At 42.5% G+C, this 18263-nt stretch overlaps 1 protein-coding gene across 9 annotated transcripts in view; it reads left to right on the top strand.

Moving 5' to 3' along the window:
• Window positions 1-18263, top strand: part of pcnt (pericentrin) — a 32167-nt gene that overhangs the window by 5170 nt on the left and 8734 nt on the right. For 5 of the 9 annotated variants that reach the window (XM_069535869.1, XM_069535868.1, XM_069535867.1 and 2 more), the window contains 38 exons: window positions 95-1029; window positions 1130-1474; window positions 1713-2073; window positions 2191-2592; window positions 2680-2898; window positions 3240-3335; window positions 3463-3606; window positions 3800-4034; window positions 4253-4332; window positions 4455-4752; window positions 4993-5093; window positions 5299-5410; window positions 5654-5780; window positions 5907-6026; window positions 6122-6197; window positions 6498-6578; window positions 6708-6819; window positions 6905-6945; window positions 7030-7241; window positions 7436-7889; window positions 8262-8459; window positions 8596-8667; window positions 9148-9252; window positions 9550-9702; window positions 10398-10544; window positions 11943-12103; window positions 12268-12440; window positions 12626-12807; window positions 12898-13060; window positions 13290-13532; window positions 14016-14248; window positions 14460-14567; window positions 15273-15293; window positions 15653-15889; window positions 15984-16157; window positions 16365-16517; window positions 16901-17086; window positions 17177-18172. In XM_069535869.1, coding sequence (XP_069391970.1) covers window positions 95-1029; window positions 1130-1474; window positions 1713-2073; window positions 2191-2592; window positions 2680-2898; window positions 3240-3335; window positions 3463-3606; window positions 3800-4034; window positions 4253-4332; window positions 4455-4752; window positions 4993-5093; window positions 5299-5410; window positions 5654-5780; window positions 5907-6026; window positions 6122-6197; window positions 6498-6578; window positions 6708-6819; window positions 6905-6945; window positions 7030-7241; window positions 7436-7889; window positions 8262-8459; window positions 8596-8667; window positions 9148-9252; window positions 9550-9702; window positions 10398-10544; window positions 11943-12103; window positions 12268-12440; window positions 12626-12807; window positions 12898-13060; window positions 13290-13532; window positions 14016-14248; window positions 14460-14567; window positions 15273-15293; window positions 15653-15889; window positions 15984-16157; window positions 16365-16517; window positions 16901-17086; window positions 17177-18172 — 8256 coding nt within the window. The remainder of the gene's footprint in view (window positions 1-94; window positions 1030-1129; window positions 1475-1712; window positions 2074-2190; window positions 2593-2679; window positions 2899-3239; window positions 3336-3462; window positions 3607-3799; window positions 4035-4252; window positions 4333-4454; window positions 4753-4992; window positions 5094-5298; window positions 5411-5653; window positions 5781-5906; window positions 6027-6121; window positions 6198-6497; window positions 6579-6707; window positions 6820-6904; window positions 6946-7029; window positions 7242-7435; window positions 7890-8261; window positions 8460-8595; window positions 8668-9147; window positions 9253-9549; window positions 9703-10397; window positions 10545-11942; window positions 12104-12267; window positions 12441-12625; window positions 12808-12897; window positions 13061-13289; window positions 13533-14015; window positions 14249-14459; window positions 14568-15272; window positions 15294-15652; window positions 15890-15983; window positions 16158-16364; window positions 16518-16900; window positions 17087-17176; window positions 18173-18263) is intronic. The other 4 variants (XM_069535865.1, XM_069535863.1, XM_069535870.1 and 1 more) reach the window with 2 other exon arrangements.

Below are 18263 nucleotides of genomic sequence, written 5' to 3'. Positions count from 1 at the left end.
TCAAAGCTTAAACTGTGAAGGATATCAGCCTTATCAATGCACTTTTCATGTGGAAGTCACCAAAACAATATTATCTGAATTGTCTTTCATGCAGACCAGTGCAGAGTTTCTGCGAATCAAAAGCCAGTCAGATTCTGAAGTCCTCAACACTCATCGACAACAGCTTCAAAGTGGCCACAGCTCCCGAGACGCAGACATCAATCATAAGGAAGCACCAACAGAGGGATCAGGAAGTGAAGGACCTGCCTCTCAATCAAGTGTCGAAGGCTTCAACAGTGACAGTGACCCCGACATGGACATTGTTGTGCACAAACTGAGGGCTGAGCTGGAAGAAGAACGAGAAAAGAGTCGACACATATGTGCTGAACTCTCTGAGGAGCTGGAGAAACACCAGCATGTGCTTTCTTTACTGGAGAGAGAGAAGAACGGAAGGGAAGAGGAGAGAAAAGAAAAGGATGCACAGCTGCAAGACCTCCAGAACCAACTGAGCCAAGTCCAGTCCCAGTGCCTTGAGATGCAGCAATGCAAAGAGGAGAAGGAGAAACTGAACAGAGAAGTTCTGGAGCTGAGGAAAAGACTTCAGGAGGAAGAAGATGCAGAGAGGAAATTAAGTGAAAAGGTGGCCACCTCTGCCCTTCGTCTCCAGAGCCTCGAGGAGGAAAGACAAAGACAAGAAGAGGAGATGCAGATGCTCAAAGAGGAACATAGGGAGGAGGTGGAGAGAGTCAGGCAGCTGCTGGAGGAGAGGGAGAAAGAACTGAAGTTCAGAGAAGAAGAGGTCATGGGACTTAAAGCTTCTAAAAATCGACAGAACCAAGCAAAAGCTGGTTTTAGTTGTGATGAAAGTATTAGTGCAGATATGGACAATCTGGAAAGTGGACCCAATGAAGACAGCATGAATGTATCAATACATGGGGACGTTATGATGGAGAGATACTTTTTTTCGGTTCCTCTCGCACACTCTCAGTCCTCATTGGTCAATGAAAGCTTTGAACACTGCAGTCAGCTGGACGTCTCTGCAGACCACAGGTGAGAGGACTTCCTATTGCAGTTAATCTCTATGAGTGTTGGTCTATTTCCATGCTGCATGCCTCATATCCATAATGTATCTCTTTTCCTCTCTTTATAGTTTTGAGCTCAACAGTGAAGTCTTGGGTGAAGAGCCCCTGCTTTCAATTTCAAACCGTCTCCTCGATGAAAACAACAGCCTCTCTATCCCACAGTGCCATGACCCCGGGACTGACAGTTCAAATCCTCCAAGTCTGTCTCAGTGGCTTCACAACTCCACATGTGGAGATCTGGTCAGGAGTAAACTGTCCGAGGAGCAGTTTGAGGAGACGGACCTGGAAAAAGAGCTGCTGAATCAACAGTGTGGCGAGCTCCGTGAGGAGCTGGCTCTCAAAGACAGGGACTTGAATGTGTTGAGGGAGGAGGTTGTCAATAGTGCTGAAGAGCTGGAGGAGGCCAGGAGTAGGTAAGAAATCAACAGGAGTAAGGCAAAGTGCAAAAGATAAGCTTCAGATAAAATCTGTAGAAAAGAAAAATAACATTGTAAAAGACATATAACAAGATAAGTTAAAAAAGGTTTAATTTATATAAATTTGTATTAAAACTCAATATATTTCACACAAAGTGAGCTTGTGTGTGATGGTTACTCATAGATACTCTATGATTTGAATTAGCGTAACATTTTAAAACTGTTGTCTATTCAGGTGGGCTCAAGTAACAGAGGAGCTCAGACAGGCTCTCTGGGAACTTGAAGAGGAAAAGGAGAAGAGGAGACACGTTGAGGAGGAGATGAACGAACAAGACCTGAAGAACAAACTTGGTGCCTTAATGGAAGAAGGAGAAAAAGAGAAAGCAGCAATGTTTCTGGGAAAGGAAGCTTCTGAAACTCTGCTACTCGCCCCTGATATTGTTCCATTAAAGGAAGAAGATAAACTGGTGGGGGAGCTTGAAAAGGAGGCTGGATTCCCGTCTCATCAAAAACAGCCAGAGCTGCTCGTATCCTCTCTGCAGGAGATAAAGCAGAGTGCAGAGCTCAGCGATGACAACCAGTTGCAAACACTACAGGTAATCCAGTACAATAAGTGGGTTCTGTTAACAGCTCAGTAAGAATATAAACATGTGAGTCTCTGTGTATTTTTCTTTTGAAAAGCTAGAGGAATGTCTATGTCTTTCTTTCTCTAGGCACATTGTGACCATCTCATATCAGAGCTAGAAGAGACAAAAACAAAGCTAAACGCTGCCTTAAGTCAAGGGACCTCAGATGGAACATTTAAAGAGCTTGAAACAACACATGCACAGCTTCTGGATGCCGCAGCAGAGGTGGAGAGACTGCAGAACGAGCTAGACAAGAGCCACATCAATCTGGACAGGGCTGAGAAAGAGAAGAATGAACTGGAATCCCAGATCCTCTGTCTAAGACAAAACCTGGCCAACCTAGAGGAGGCCCAGGCCCAGGCAGTGCTGGAGAGGGATGAGCACAAGAGAAAAGAAGAAGAGATGGACGAGCAGATTAAAAAAATGGAGCAAGTCTTAGAGGAGGAACTTGAACAGTTTGAGATCCTACTAAAATCCAAGGATGTGGAGGTAAGACAGGATGTGAGCATGATTTATTTGAGTTAGTTTGAAATACTACTGTCCCAAAGATTAACATGGTGTACAAATATTTAACAGTTGGCTGAAGAGAAGGAAAAATGGGAGGAAGAGAGACAGGAGAAGAAGAAAGAGCTTCTTGATGTGCAACATCTCATGGAGGAGCAGAGATGGCAGAGGGATGAGGAGGTCAAGGCTTTCCTGGAGAAGCAGGTCCTGGTTGTGGAGGAGGTCAGAGAGAAGCTCAAGACGTCTCACCAACAGGAGAAAAAAGACTTGATGGAGAAACATCAACAAGAGGTGAGATATACAAACCACATACAGGGCATCATTTCATAGATTTATGATGGTGCTCATTTCCCAAAAAATAATCTTAATATCTGTAATTATTAAAATCTCCTAGGATGTGTTTATGTGATGCTTAAACTAGCTACTAAATGTGATGAAATCTTTAGGAGGAACAAAGTAATCAGTTTTTAATGCATTCATTTTCTTTTTCACTATTTTCTATACTATTACACTAACTAAAACAGATCCACATTCAGTTGAATTATTTTTTTTTAGCATTTTTTAATAATTATAATCAAAATGGGTGATCAAGCAGCATTTTAATCTCTGATTTCCTTTGTTTATCTGCCTAGATTACTGAGTTGAGCACTCACCTGGAGAAGGAGCTGCTGAAGCAGCAGGCCAGTATGGAGGAAGAACAAAAGAGACAGATCAGCTTAATCAAACAGGTATCAGAGACGAAAGAGTTTTAGTGTCTTTAAAGAGACTGAATGCTTTGTCAGCAGTATTATTTTTGCTTGAGCCATTTTATCTATTTTTCAACTTCTCATGCCTCCTGTTCTGTCTTCCCTGCAGGTGACTGAACGTGACCATGAGAGGGTGGTGTTAGAGCTGACTGTCAAACACAGCGAGGAGCTTAGTCAACTGAAGACAGAGCTGTCGCTGGAACTGAGGGAGAGCTTAGAGGCTGCCCACCAGGCTGAACTGCAGCAGGCACAGGTACACTGTGTATATACTTCACACACACCAGCACTGTGGAACATCTTAAGCCACAGCTTGCAGTTTAATAACACATAATAACATCTGTCTCTTTTTCTCCCTTGTGTAACCATTTTGTAGTCTGTGATCTCTTAGCTATCATGTGTACTGGTATTTTCTAATCTAACAAAAAACGTGCTTTCTTTTTCTTTAGGCCCAAAAGACCATTGAGCTTGAAGCCTTGCGTCTGAGCCTGACCAATGTCCACATGTCCCAGCTGGAGCACCTTCAGGAGTCTGCTGTCACCAAAGTCCAGCCCTCCCTGAAGGAGACATTTGCTCAAGAGACTGCATCCATGCAGGCCCAGCATCAAGTAGAACTGGACCAGCTCAAACAGAACTACCAGGAGCAGCTGGACAGACTGCGGGAGCTGCACCAACGAGACATGGGTTAGTCCAGATGAGAGTGTTTTTCAGTTCAGTCTGTTCCTTTTCATGTTTGCCTGCGAGTGCACTCAACATGTGTACCATTATGGATTTGGGTGAATCAGGCTCATTCTTTAGAAGCTTATTCTGCATAAAGAAAATCACATTGACAGATGAAAGCTCAAAATTCTTTGATGAAGGTGAACTTATTTTTTGTGTTTTTTTATTTTTTGTGTGTTCAGATGAATTAAAGCAGCAGTGGGAGACTCATGTTGCTCAGGAGAGAGGCTCAATGAAAGAAAAGCAGGCTAAAGAAATACAGGTCAGACACCAAAACATTTGTGTTGTATTTTATCTCTGTAATGTTGTAATTTAAAAAAAAAAAAAATTGTCTAATATGATGACAACCATTGTTCTGTTTTTGCTTCTCCTTTGCTTTTGTAGGCTCTAAGGTTACAATTGGAGATAGAGGCTCAGAGCGCCCGCTCAAACCTCCTGACATCTCTGTCAGAGACCGAGAACAGCCTCACTGCCACACAGACAGAGCTTGCCAGCACCCAGGCCTCCCTTACTCAGATCAACAAATCTCTATCTGAAGCCCAGGCAGCTCTGTCGCAGACCCAGTCAGAGCTAAAGGAGTCACAGGCCAGGCTGGAGGAACTCCAGATATCCAGTAAGGAGGAGAATCAAAAACTAGAGAAGGAGCTGAAACAAGCTTGGGCTGACAGAGACGCTGCTGCAAGTGAGTTCTAATTGTTTTGTTTAAATTTGTATATTCTACATCAGAGTACACATCAGCATGGGTAATTATACTGACTGACCGAGGGGGAGGGAATTATTTATGAGAATACCTCATTTTTGTCCTCAAAATTGCAAGTCATGTTATTATTTAGATTAAAACATTTGCTCTTTATGTTTTACATGCTATGTATTTTTTGTGATAATTCAAACTGTCAATGCTGCTCTAATGTATTGTGAACAGGTTCCCTGGAGGAATTGGTCTCTAGTCAAAAGGCAGTTCTGCAGGAGAAAGCGCAGCAAGTTCTATACCTGGAGGAGAGGGAACAGCAACTTTTTAAAGAGGTGAGTTCACTGGAACATAAGAACATGTCGTCTAGTTGCCAATCATTTCTTGTATTCATTCAACAATCTTTATTTTATTTTACAGACATTTCATTCATTCATTGATAACTAAGCTACAAAACAATAAAAAAACAACATATCTTCAAATCTAAATCAAAACAGTAAGTTTTTTGTTAGTTTGTTTTGTTTCCTTTCTGTCAAACAGGTATTGCTCCTTCAGGACGAGAAGACATTGCTGAAAAAGAACTCAGATGAGGAAGTAGCTCAGCTGTGGACTCAGCTGGACAGCATGAGGGCGAGTCGCCAAGAGTTGGGAGGTAATATTGATGACCTGGCCTGACATCTGCTTCAAAAGGCTTTATTTTCACCTAGTTGTTAAAGTTAAGATATTAAAAACATCCCAAGTAAGGTATCAAAAACATTTTACTTTAACAATGTCTGTGATGTGATGCATGGAAGAAAAGGAAACTTGAATAACTTAACTCTGAGACATTAGTTGCATTGTTTTTGACCCTTTATTGTTCTTTTCTTCTGTCTTTGTCTATTCTATCGTCTCACAGAACTAAAGGAGCAGCTTCTCGCTCGCTCATCTCGTGTTGATGACATTGAACGCCTAAAGATGGAGTTTAAGGAACAAAAACAAGGAATCAAAGAGCAGAATGAGGCTGAGCTGGAAAGCCTAAGGAGGTATGTCAGCGTGCACACTGATGTTGTTTAATTGCTACAGTGTACAAAAGTTACCAGTCAATTTTCCTGTTATTCCTTTTATTGATCCAATCAAATGACACATGATTTACCCTCGCTCTGCTGTAGGTACTTCGAGCAGAGGTTGCAAGCGACTGAAGAGAGCTACAGAGAGGAAATAGCTCTTCTCCAGCTACGACTGGTAGAATCTGCTTTGGAAGAGTCTTTGCATAAAACCGCTAATGACAGGTATTTCAGTCGGTTTTTAACAAGACTAGAAACATGTAATGAAATCTTACATTGAGTTTTGTCAGTAACATCTGTGCATTTTTTTCTTAAATCAGTTCCATTTCTCATGATGAAGCAGAGGAGGCAAAGGTTGTTCTTTCTGATACCAGCCTCAAGCTTGAGAAACATAAGGTAAAGATGTGAACATTTTGTTATATAATGTTTGGGGTAGAACAGTTTTTACTTTATTAGTCCCACAGTGAGGAAATTTGCAATGTTACATTAGCATAATCAGTAGCTTGCAATACTTTCAATGTTAGCTAAAATACAAAGTTACTGTTTAGAAATGTTGAGCTTTTAACAAGCTCATGTTTCAATTTGTGGAGGGAGGTTTTCCACACATTTAAGCAGCATTACATTTATGGTTTTCATTACACTGTATTTCAATTATTATTATTTAATTATGTATATATTACACTATGTCTCATCCAGGAATTGGAGGAGAAACACTCAATGGAGCTTGACAATCTTAGATCCTCCTTGACTCTTTCCTTTGAGGAACAGGTGCAGCAGGTGAGACACAAACACAATCCTTCAATCTTTAATGTCTCTGTTTCCACGAAAACTATATAACAAGCTGATGGGCCGTAGGTTCCTGAAACACTTTCCCCTTACTCTCTCATTTACTTACTTGTGTGTTAGGTACGCTCAGACCTCACAGACCATTACTATGATGAGCTGCAAGAGATGAAGACTCGTCACGCTTTAGAGATGGAGCAACTCAAAGCCAAACTTTCTGAGAATCACTTACGAGGTACCTCACTCACAGACACTGTTATGAAATTAAAATTAATAATGTTTTGTTGTTAGATGATGCTAATGTCTGTCCTCTGTCGTAGAGCTTACCAGAGTCCGTTTGGAGGCTGGTCTGCAGGTTGAGGTGAGAAAAGAAAATATGATAATTTATACAACAAATTGAATCCTGAGTTTATTGATTGTATAATGCAGTGTGGATTTTAATTAGGCGGAGATTGAACTGAGACTGTGGTCTCACACTGAGGAGCTGCAGACAAGGATGACCATGATCCATACCCTGGAGGACAGACTGGTTTCCTTGAGTAAACAACATGATGCAGAAATACAGAAGGCACAAAAACGCATGACAACAGAAATCGAGGAGCTCACTGCTCTCCTCCAGGAGCAGAGTGAAGAGCAGCTACGTCAGGCTCAAGAGAGGTGAGATCCGTCTGAGCCAAAACTGCAGCTACTGCACTGGTGCTCTGAAAACTGAATGCAATGGTGGACCATAAGTCACTGGAGACTGACAGCATATTTTTTCTTAGATCACATCACAAACACCAGTTTTATTTTAGAGACCCTTAGAAATCCTTTGTTTGTAATATCCTGCTGTTTTTCTCTGTTGGGTTCAGGTTCCACGAGGAAAAAACTGTGCTGGAGCAGCATTTGGTCCAGACATATGAAAACTCTGTGTCAGAGCTAAAGAACAAACTTCAAACTGAGCTGGAACATGAGAGAGCAGCTCTACTGAGCAAACACTCGCAAGAGATGGACACACTCGATGCCAAACACAAAGCACAGCTAGATTCACTCAGTGCCAGTCACAGAGATCAGCTTGTAGCCAAAGCCACTGATCTCGAATCCAAACACAATGCAGAGATTGTTGCCTTGGAAGCGGCCCTCAATTCCAAACGAACGGCAGACTTTAAAAATCTGGAGGCCATTTTGCAAGAGACCAGTCAGGATCAGCTGGAGGCTTTAGAAACTGAGCTAACTCGCAAACACCAAGAGGAGAGGGATGTATTGGAAAAGAGGATGCTGGGTAATATGGACACTTTGGAGGCCACGTACCTGAAGGAAGTGCAAGTAAGGAGGCACTCATAGAAAGTAAAACATAATGTAACTGTCATACTCTATCAGGACAATACCTTAATCAGCAAATCTGCAGTTCTTTTAAATTTAATTAAAAGCACTTAATTAGGTTTCCTGATTAAATTAAAAGTGGGATTGTCATAACAGTGGTTTGAGCTGTATGAGGCTCAGCACAATCAGACCTGTAGTAAACAACGCAACACTGCTAATTACGAAAGTTAGGGAGCTCATGATGGGCAAGTGTTGACTTTAGCAAGCACCTAACAATCTTAAATTTAACTTGGTGAAACCTAGAAACCCTCTTTGTTTAGGGATTCTCCTTTTGAAGTCAAAGTACTTACAAGGCTTCTGTTTCTTTGATCTCAGACACTGCGTGATGAAATGGGACAGCTCAAAGAGGTGCACCGTCAAGATCTGAATCACCAGAAGTCAGAATGTCTGCAGATAATTGAGTGCCACGCTGCAGAACAACTGTCCGTCAAGGAGGAACTGAGGAAAGAACTGGCTCAGATGCACATGGAAAAGTTTAGTGCCATGGCAGCGGAGCTCAGCCAAGTTCACAAGGTGAGAAGCGGAAATGAGTGGTGTGCATCTGGCTAACATCTGATACACAGTTAATCAGATTACAAAATACATATAATTTATTGCTTCTACTGCTGAATTTAACCTAAATTATATTTTTCATGATTTGCTCTTGCAGGCTGAGCTGGCTGCTCAAAAAGAGGCCTCAGATAATGAACACTGCAAAGCTCTGGAGACCCTGAAGATGCAGGTACTAACCCTAAAACCCCTCTGTCGTATCTTAAAAAGACTGAATGTGAAGTGTCTGCTCTTGGACACTGGTTGCAACTGGTAATATACAGAATAGGATCTGAATTTATATTTGAACAACATGATAGTTTTAAATTTACATCCAAATATAAACTGAAAATACAGGATTATAAGAGCAACTGGTTTATTTTGGAGGCACATATATTGTTATAATGGTGGCGGACTCTGCTGATGCAAATAAAGCTCTTGCAGGACATTTAAAAATTATATGTACTCAAATGCTACTCAAAGTAACTGAATGCTTTTAGCTGCGTTACAAAGCCATATTTACGGTAGATAATGAAATTACATTCAAGTATTTTGGTGATGTACAAAAACATTCTCAAGACTATATTGAATTTTTAGTCCTGCTTCCCCCAATTTATTTTATTTTTAATTTACAGCACGAGATTTGTCTTAAAGGTCTCATCTGTTCTCTCAGGTTTTGGAGCTTGAGCAACATCACAATTCTTCACTCGAGGAGCTTTCACACACCTACAGTGCTGAGAAAGAGCAGCTCATCAAACAGCATCAACTCCAGCTACAGGTGTGTAATGCATGATAGAGCATCGCATTGCCTGTGTGTTTGAATCTGTCTTTTACAGATGAGTGAACATCTCAAGCTCTGCCTAGCGAGTTGTTTTTAATGGTTGTCACTAGAGTTGTTGTCTCATGCTTCTGTTGCTCTTACAGCCCATTAGAGTCAGGATTACACAGAGTCACTGTTCGTCCTTTATAATGGCGTATTTGTGGCACCGCACAAATACGCCATGGACTTTTCTTATTTAGAAGCACTTTGAATGCCTGAATATTATAGTATTAAAACGCGTGTGTCCTGCTGCAGGAGTTGAGGGGTATCTCTGCCCGAGAATTGGAGGCATGTCGGCGGGAGCTTGAAGAGGAGTCGTCAAGGCAACGTCAGCACTTCATAGAAGAGGTGGAGCTCCTCAAAGTCCAATCAGAAGAGAGGCTGCAGGACAGGATTAATCAACTGAAGGTAAGAAATAATATATAGATACTTGAGAGAAACGAGTGTGGATAGTTTTAAATAACATCTCTTGATGCACCTTTTACACAGTGTACAATCGCCTCATGTGGAAAATATCAGAATTATGTTTCAAAGTGCTATTTATTTTAAGTTGTGTATTTACTTGACTATTAAGTGTTTGTTTGAAACGCCATTATGTAATAGCTCTGGATTATGGAAAGCTGTTGCGTGTGTGAGCGCGTGTGTGTGTGTAGCCCCCTCTAAGCTCCAGCTGCACCAGTTCCCTCCAAAGGATAGTACTTTCTCTTGGACTCTGTCCCACTGGAGCTTTATTCAAACCCAGTTTCCACATAATCCCACCATCATATACTGCATGTAGAAGTGTTCTAGTCCGTCTGTCTCCCTGTTCTCTGAATCTATGTGTTGCCGGCTCTTGCGTGTGTTTGTGTTGCTGCCATCTGAACAGTGGCTAAATGGGATGGATCTAAGCTTTTTATCCTCTGATGTTGAAGGTTTTAAGGGTGAAGGTACTTTTTTTTTTTTTCATTTTCAGACATTTAGCGTTTGACCATCTGAAACGTGAAGCCCAGTAGTCAGCTATAAGCCAGGGAGACATGGCCAGGGATCTTTTATGCCGACATTGTTCTGCAGGTTTTTAAGATATAATTTTAATTCATGAACCCACATTGTTGCTTTCTTTGAAGACGGAGTTTGAGGAGCAGAAGGAGGGGGAGCTTCAGCAACTGAGGCGGAGCTTCACATCTGAACAAGAGAAGAAGGAGCAGAGCTACACGGGCAAAATGAGCCAACTCACCTCCCAGCTGCAGCAGCTTGATGCTGTGGTGGCCCAGGTAGTGCATATATTAAAATTAATTTTTTTTTTTTCTTTTTCCAGGGCTTTCCTATTAATTATGTTGTTAATGGAAAAGAGAATATAAAACAGACATTAAAGATGTAATGAAGCTTCACTTTCCTCGCTAGGGGCAAGACTGTACAGGTCTAAGAAGATATGTTTTTTTATTCTGGATATTCAACCTTAATGAGATGAAAGAGAGATTATGGCTGAAATTAGAAGATTTGGGAATTAAGAATGGACCGGAACAATAATGATGATGATGAAGTTTGGCAGCTGTAGACATTTGTTGCAGACCTAGTTGAGCAGTGTACTACAGAATTCAGATGACTGAATAATGTCTGTCCATCTATGGGGCAAAGCCTTGATGTCTTGGTGTTGGAGCTTATTTCCATAAATGTGTTGTAGTTTAGTTGTCGTGGAGATTTGGAGCATACTGAAACCTTTTAACTCTGATCCACTTGGTTACTACTAAGGTATTGATCTACTTTCTAAAGTCTGTGTTCATTAAAAAAAAAAAAAACTTTTTGACTAATGTATGTTTATATTTGTTACCATGGCACCTGCCTGGCTTGGCTTTATATAGTGAGATATTAACACACACACACACACACACACACACACACACACACACACACACACACACACACACACACACACACACACACACACACAGAGAGAGCCCATGAGGTTAGCAAGGAGAGGCTTAAGAGAGTCTGGGCGGGTGCTGTTGTCAGGGCGACAGCATTGTGTTTAGAGGCAGGTGGCTGCAGGAGACATTTGACGGGAGGGAAATGGGGGAAAAAGAGAGGGAAGAAATGGTGAAAGGAGAGGGAGACAATAGACAGCACGAGGATGGAAAGGTAAGAAAAATTAGCACAGATGAAAGAAAACTCTCAAGTAAAGCCGTACTTTTGGACGCTGGCTTTTCTCACTTCCGAGGTTTAAGTATCTGCCAAGGAAGCCTGATGGTTATAGTCAGTATGTGTTTGAATGAGTTAAGCTGGTTTTAAATTTTTTTATTTTTTCCTTTTAGTAGATTGAGTGTATTTTGGTTGATATTTGATATCTGGATAGAGTCGATGTCTCAGACTATTGACATCTGGTTTTGATCCCCAGTGGTTATTCTTATGTATGCAGAACATTCCTGATGCTTTTGTCATGTTCTTGGATCCGTGGGGATGTTGTCAACCATGTGCATTTGTTACCTGTATTGTTAGTAAGACTCTGGCGGATGTAATTTGAGTTTGAACCGGTTGTCATGTCTAGTTTTGGTCCGCTTGTTTAGTTGTACAGATGAGTATGTTTCAAAACATATCATTACACAGTGGCAGTGGGTTTAGTCGGTGGGTTAGTGATGGTAATTTTAGCAAGTTCTCTGTGTCCATTGTTTCAGCTGCGGGCAGAGGTTGGCTGTCTGCAGGGAGAGTTAGAAGGGAAGCGTGCGGAGATGGAGACACTGGACACTCTCCTCCAGCGAAGGGACAGAGAAAGTCAGGAGGGAGGCAACCTCCTCAAGATGCTCACTGATGACTTGCACACTGCCAAAGAGGAAAGGTAAATAATGTCCTTTGTGTATGTTGTGCCCTAATTGTTTCCTGTGTATACCAGCGGTAGTTAGATTGTGTTTATACTTTGAAATATGCTTCTAATTGATACTGGTTGTCAGTATCACATGGTTTGGTATATGTGTTGGTCTGACATTACTTTTGTTCTCCCAGATATAATCTGCACAAGGCCAATGAAAAGCTAGGGATGGTGCTGATTGAGATTGTTCGCAGCATCGTTGCAACAGAGGAATTGATTGGCCAAAAGATCAGTGCCAGAACCAGCACATCTCAGCAGGCTTCTCATCAGAAGAGCTCAGCAGGGATCAAAGATGCAGACGAGTCGGGTAAGTTGGCTTCTAACTCATTCTGAAGTTATATACGGCATAACCATCATTATTTTTGGCTCAGGCTGGTTCATGGGTTTTTGTTAGAGGTACAGATATGAATGAAGTCATTTCCTCAAGGACCATGGGGTCAATATTTATGTAAATTCAGCAATTACATTTGACATTTTCCCTTTTTTCTGTAGGCATTACAGTTTCAGAGTTGTCAGCAGAGGATGTGGAGCTGACCCAGCTATTCTGTGAGAGCTTGCTCGTTTCAGATGCTCAGATCAGTCCTGGCGGAGAAGAAGCAGCTCTGAATGCCTGCGGCAGACTACGACACACAGTAGGCACGCTACTGGAACTGCTCAACCAGGCCAACACACAGGTAAAGGATTCATAGACCCACTGATCTCACTCAACCATGCACAAGAAATGGTGTCTGTCTAATAATTGTGGGTTTCTCAAATTTTTCCAGCTGGAGCAGACTCATGATGTCCACCTTTCTCTGGAAGAGAAGTTCTCTCAGGGCAGAGAAGACTCCGCCCAGCTCTTTAAGCAGCACAAGCTCTTATTGGAGCAGCTAGATCAGGAAGCAAGGCTCAAGAGTCAACTCCAGCTGGAGCTCCACAAGGCTGAGGGTGAGCACTGCGACCTCATTCGCTTTACTTCACTTGACTCATGTTCTGCTGCCAAGTTACAGTCGTTAATCCACTGATCTTTAATACGCTGTTCTCTCCTGCTCATACTCCATTTTCATCACTTGAACCAAAGTTTAAGCATAATCCATCTGTTTATGATGCCAAGCACAAGAGGCTTAAGCATAGTATGTCTTTTTCTGACCTCATTCTGTTTGCATCATGTGTCAAGGGCTCCTAGAGGGCTACATGGCTGAGAAAGTGGTCCTAGAGGAGTGCCTCCAGCAGAGGGAGGCACAAGAGGAGAGACTAGTAGAGGAGCTGGAGGATCTTAAGTTGAAGCTGCACCAGATGGGGAGCGTCACTGGGGAGCTGGAAAGCCTCAGACTGAAGCACCAGGAGCTCAGTGAGGAGCACACGATTCTCCTCCGCCAGAAGGAGCATCTCTCTGCCGGTCTGGGGGATCGAGAGAAAGGTGAGTGGTAGAAGAAGTGAAATAAAGAAATCCTAAGTTTGTCTTCATATTGTGTCACACGACCTTTGTAGCAAGCTTGACCATACACTTATGTAATGTCTATGCTCGGATGCATCTTCTCTCTGTAGGCCATGGGCTGAATTTAGATCCTGACGCAGGTTTGTGGGTCAGAGTGGAGTATGTGTGTGTTGGGGGTGGGGGGTGAATTTGCAGTATATTTGCAGTGATGTGTGAGGTTGCTGTTTGTAACTCTACCATAGCCAGTATGTTGTAGCGAAGACTCTGCATGCTGTGTTATTCGTTGTTGTTTTACCTATATAACAACGATTGACATCAGATCTGTTGAGAATGCATTCAGTGACTTTTCTGGAGGAAAGGCACTGTATGTTTAACAGCTTCATGATTTAACTGTCTTGCCTGCTTTTCAAAATTCTTTATTTACACTGCAACAGTCAACCTCACCTTCCTCTCTCATTTTTGAAGCTCTGCTAGCAGAGACGGAGCGTTTGACCCAGGATAGGCTGGACCTGCAGCGGCAGGCGGAGCGGGACCACAGATCTCTGTCTCAACGCCTCAGGGCCCTGGAGAGGGATTTGGAAGACCAGGAAACCAAGGGCCTGGAGACAGAGCTGCATAACAAGACCCACACGGAAGACCTTAACCAGCGTGTCCAAGCACTGGAGAAACAACTGAAACACGACCGCCAGTTTATAGAGGTGAATATTTTTACATATTGATATAACGTGATGCTAAAACGTAATTAATCTGCTTTTTCAGCTTCCCCTTTCATTTTTGCCATTGTATAAAGCCTGTAAACTAATTTCACTTTCACTTTAGTGTTATTTCAGAGTGCCAGAGATTGGTCCTCCTGTAATTGCTTAATGCAGTGGACACAGTCTAACATATAATTAATTCCTATAAATACAGGAGCAAGCGGTGGAGCGTGAACATGAAAGAGACGAGTTCCAACAGGAGATCCGAAGGCTGGAGACCGAACTCAGACAAACAGCCAGTGTGGATAACAAAGGACACAGGGTGAGGCCCATTATCTTGATCCGAAGTGTACTTACAGCATGAGAGTGAACTTTTTCGGACTACCAACCAAATTTCAATTTTATCCCAAAGCACCATTTTGTGACCTCCTCACTTGATGTGCTAACTCTGATAAGTATTATTCTCTGCACAAAGCTTGTATTTTTATCAGATCAGAATGAACTATGGATTCATCCCACTCTTTAAATCAGACTATGCTGCTTTGGTTTTCTCTTCATCTTGGCTGCTGTGCAGTTTGCAGCTGTTGCTGACAGACTACTGGATTTAAATAGTGGTTGCCTGAATCGAGCAGTTTATCCTTTCAGGCAGATGGCAGACATCTGTGGGATGTTTTGACCCTCTCCAATAAGGTTTGCATAAAGACCACTTAATGATGTAATGCACAGAGTGTACGGAGGGTCACCTTGACATGGTGTTTATATACATATCATAAAGCAGCATACTAACATGTTTAACCAGATGTATAGACTTTTTGGATATTGAATGATACTAAGTTTCAGTGTCTGATTTTTGTTTTATACATGGTTGATGTGATGAGTTTGCTCATGTTTTGCAGATTGATATATTCGCTAACTGAAGAACTAATAGTTCTACTCACAGAGGTTGACCTGATGAATGTGTTGTTTGTTTGTTAATGAGCCTGACTTTTACCATGTGTTTATTCCTGTGCTGAACTGATCGCTGTAGTTTGAGGACTTGGCTCTGCAGGTACGAAAATTGAAACTGTAGTCTACTTCTCTAAGCTCCTCTGACTCCCGTGCATGGTGTGCATTATAATTTTAACGCAATCATCCATAGAGTAATTTTAGTGCTTTGTGTGTTTGCCAAAATTTCATCTGTCATTTCATTCCCAGTTAATTTTCTGTTTGCTAACATTCATTTGCATGGTTCGCACTTCATTTGTCCTTCACCTCCATGTCACTGTTCTCTGAAGCGGCTTCATTCAGTGTTTGGTACCAGTGGCTGCAGATACGGCATGGCTTTTCTTTCCAGCTACGAATCATAATTTCCATAATATTTTTTTTTGGAAAGTTGTTCAAAGCTTTGTCCCTGGTATGTCTTTGCAGGTGGAAAGTCTGCAAGCTATCATCAAAGACAAGATGGACGACCACGCTTCCTTGTTCACAGCCAATCAGCAGGCCCAGCGTGACCTTGCTGAACGCAATGAGGAGATAGAAAAGCTTGCCGGGCGAATCAGAGAACTAGAGCATGCGCTGCTCAACACTGCTGAGAGTAACCGATCTATTGGTCAACTTGAACAAGAGCTTCACAAAGCAAAGTTGAGAGAACAGGAGCTCACACAAGTAAGAGCAGATGAACACTTTCAGTTTAGATAGGGTCATAAGTGTGCACCTTCACTTTTTTCTCAAGGATTCCCTCATCTCCTCCTCCTGCCAGGATAAGCAAGCACTGGAGCAGCAGCAGCTGTCCAACAGGCTTCAGATCTCCGCCCTGCAGTCCAAACTGGATGAGACGAGACACTGTTACCATGACAACACACGTGATCCGACCCAGGAGCTTAGGGATGCCCTGGACACTACTCAGCAGAGCCTACAGTCCAAAGAGCAAGAGGTATCTAGGAGCTAATGAAAAGCTGGTGGAAAGAGGCAGACATTTTTGGGCATTTTAATTTGCACATTTGGCAGCAGTGCCACCTGCTGGTACAAATGGGTAAAGCTAGCCAGATCTGTCTTTTGAAGCCACCACTAGGACTAGATGTTTCTGAATGCTAGAACCTTGTATAAACAAAAAAATGTAAATAAATAATGTGCATTTCAGGTTGAGGTTCTGCTTGGCCAACTGGAGAATGTGCAAAGAGACTTGAGCATCAAAGAAGTTGAACTAAAACACCTCACACTTCAGCTGGAGTCACTGGCCAATCAGAATGCAGCTCGTGTAAATGAGCTCCAAGAGCAGATTGCTGCACTGAAGGTAAGAACTTTTTTGTTGTTTTTATCGTAAAACTTTTTTAAAACCAAATCCTTATTTATTTGTGGTTTTCATCTCTCCCTCTCAGATGCTTTGATTTGTATCTAGACACACAGCCAACAAACTATTCCACTGTCCAAAATTCTAATACTGTGTATTTGAAATGTGTACTCTTGATGAAAATCTAATACTTATGATATAAGTACTGTTTTCTGAAGATGATGATTTCTCCTGACATTTGCCTCCTGGCTTAGAAGATGATAATCTGGAAGAGGAGGGGACCAAGTAACATCAGCAGCTACCAAGGCATTAACTTGTATTGGTTGCTTTCTGTAACTTTACAGAAAGATTATGAATGGAATTTGCATCTACAAATCTGTTTGCAGGAGACTGTGTCTACTCTCAAAATACTTGAGGAGGAGAAGGAAGAGCAAAGTGAGGTGCAGGAAGTATTTGAAGAGACCCTCCCCTCAGCTCTACTGCAGGAGAAAAACCAGGAGATTGATCACCTCAACAATGAGATCCAAAGACTAGAACAGGAGCTGGAGAACACCAGAGACAACACGGTCAGGGTAAGAACATACAGAATACATACAGACAGTGTGAGAGTCGATGAGGTGGTGATGTAAAATGGAATTGTCCGTTTCTAATCTTCCTGACAGGATTTGGAGGTTGAACTTGATGATCTGCGCTCACAGGTGGAACATCTTCAGTCTGAAGTCATGAGAGTGCGTCAGGACAAAGAGGAAGAAGAGGAGCGCCTTCATGAGGTCATCAGCACGCTGCAGGCAGAACTTGCCACACTGGGCCCCAACGTGCATGAAGTTAGCGACTCTCAGGATGGTGACAGCATCAATCCCTCACCCGCTCCCAGCCCAGAACCTCAACACTACACCATCCAGGAACAGGAGAGGAGGGGAAAGCCAAATAGCCTGAAGCAAGAGCTCAGTCTGACTCACTCCGCCGCCTCTCGTTCCCTTCGCTCTCGTCTCAAGGCCACTCAGAGTCAGCTGGAGACAGCGGTTGCGGAGAGAGAGGGACTGGAGAGATTACTGCTCACCCAGGAGGAAGAGTACAGAGGACACGGGCAGGAACTGGGAAGGAGGTTGAATGCTGAGAAAGAAAAGGCAGATGAGCTCCAAGGTCTCCTCACCCTCAAGGAAGCTGAGCTGGAGAAGGTGAAAGCCCAGGCAGAGGTGGATAGGGAGAAGAGGAAATCATCTGAGGAGGAGAGGGAATCCCTGCATGGGGAGAAAGCCCATCTTAACACCCTGGTTACCAATCTTCAAGAGGCAGAACAAGAGCAGATGAGAGAGATTGAAACTTTAAAAACAAAAGAGCAGGAGATGAAACTAGAAATGGAGGTTCTCAGAGAAACCAGCCTTACACTTGAGAGACAAATTCAGGAGATGAGAGCCGAGGTGGTAGATATGGAGAAACTGGTTGCTGTTGAAAGGGCAAAGATTAAAACGCTTGAGACTGTGAAGGAAGAGCTTTCTGCTGAAAGTGAAGCACTCAGGAGGAAGGAGAAGCAACTTCAGGTGGAAATTGAAAGGCTGAGGCAGGAAGTGACTTCAATGAGAAGCCTGATCCAGGACCTGACTGTTAAACTCAATGAGAAGGAAACCAATCAAGAAGAGGCTCAAAAGGAGGTGCTGGTGAGTGTCACTGTTGTAGATAATTATTTTATTCATGGTTAATGACATTAAAATATTATTGAATCTAAGTTTTAATTTAGCTGCCAATCTT

The sequence above is a fragment of the Paralichthys olivaceus genome, chromosome 12 (genome assembly GCF_024713975.1).
Source record: "Paralichthys olivaceus isolate ysfri-2021 chromosome 12, ASM2471397v2, whole genome shotgun sequence".
NCBI lineage: Eukaryota > Metazoa > Chordata > Actinopteri > Pleuronectiformes > Paralichthyidae > Paralichthys > Paralichthys olivaceus.
This window is presented reverse-complemented; position numbering and strand designations above follow the sequence as displayed.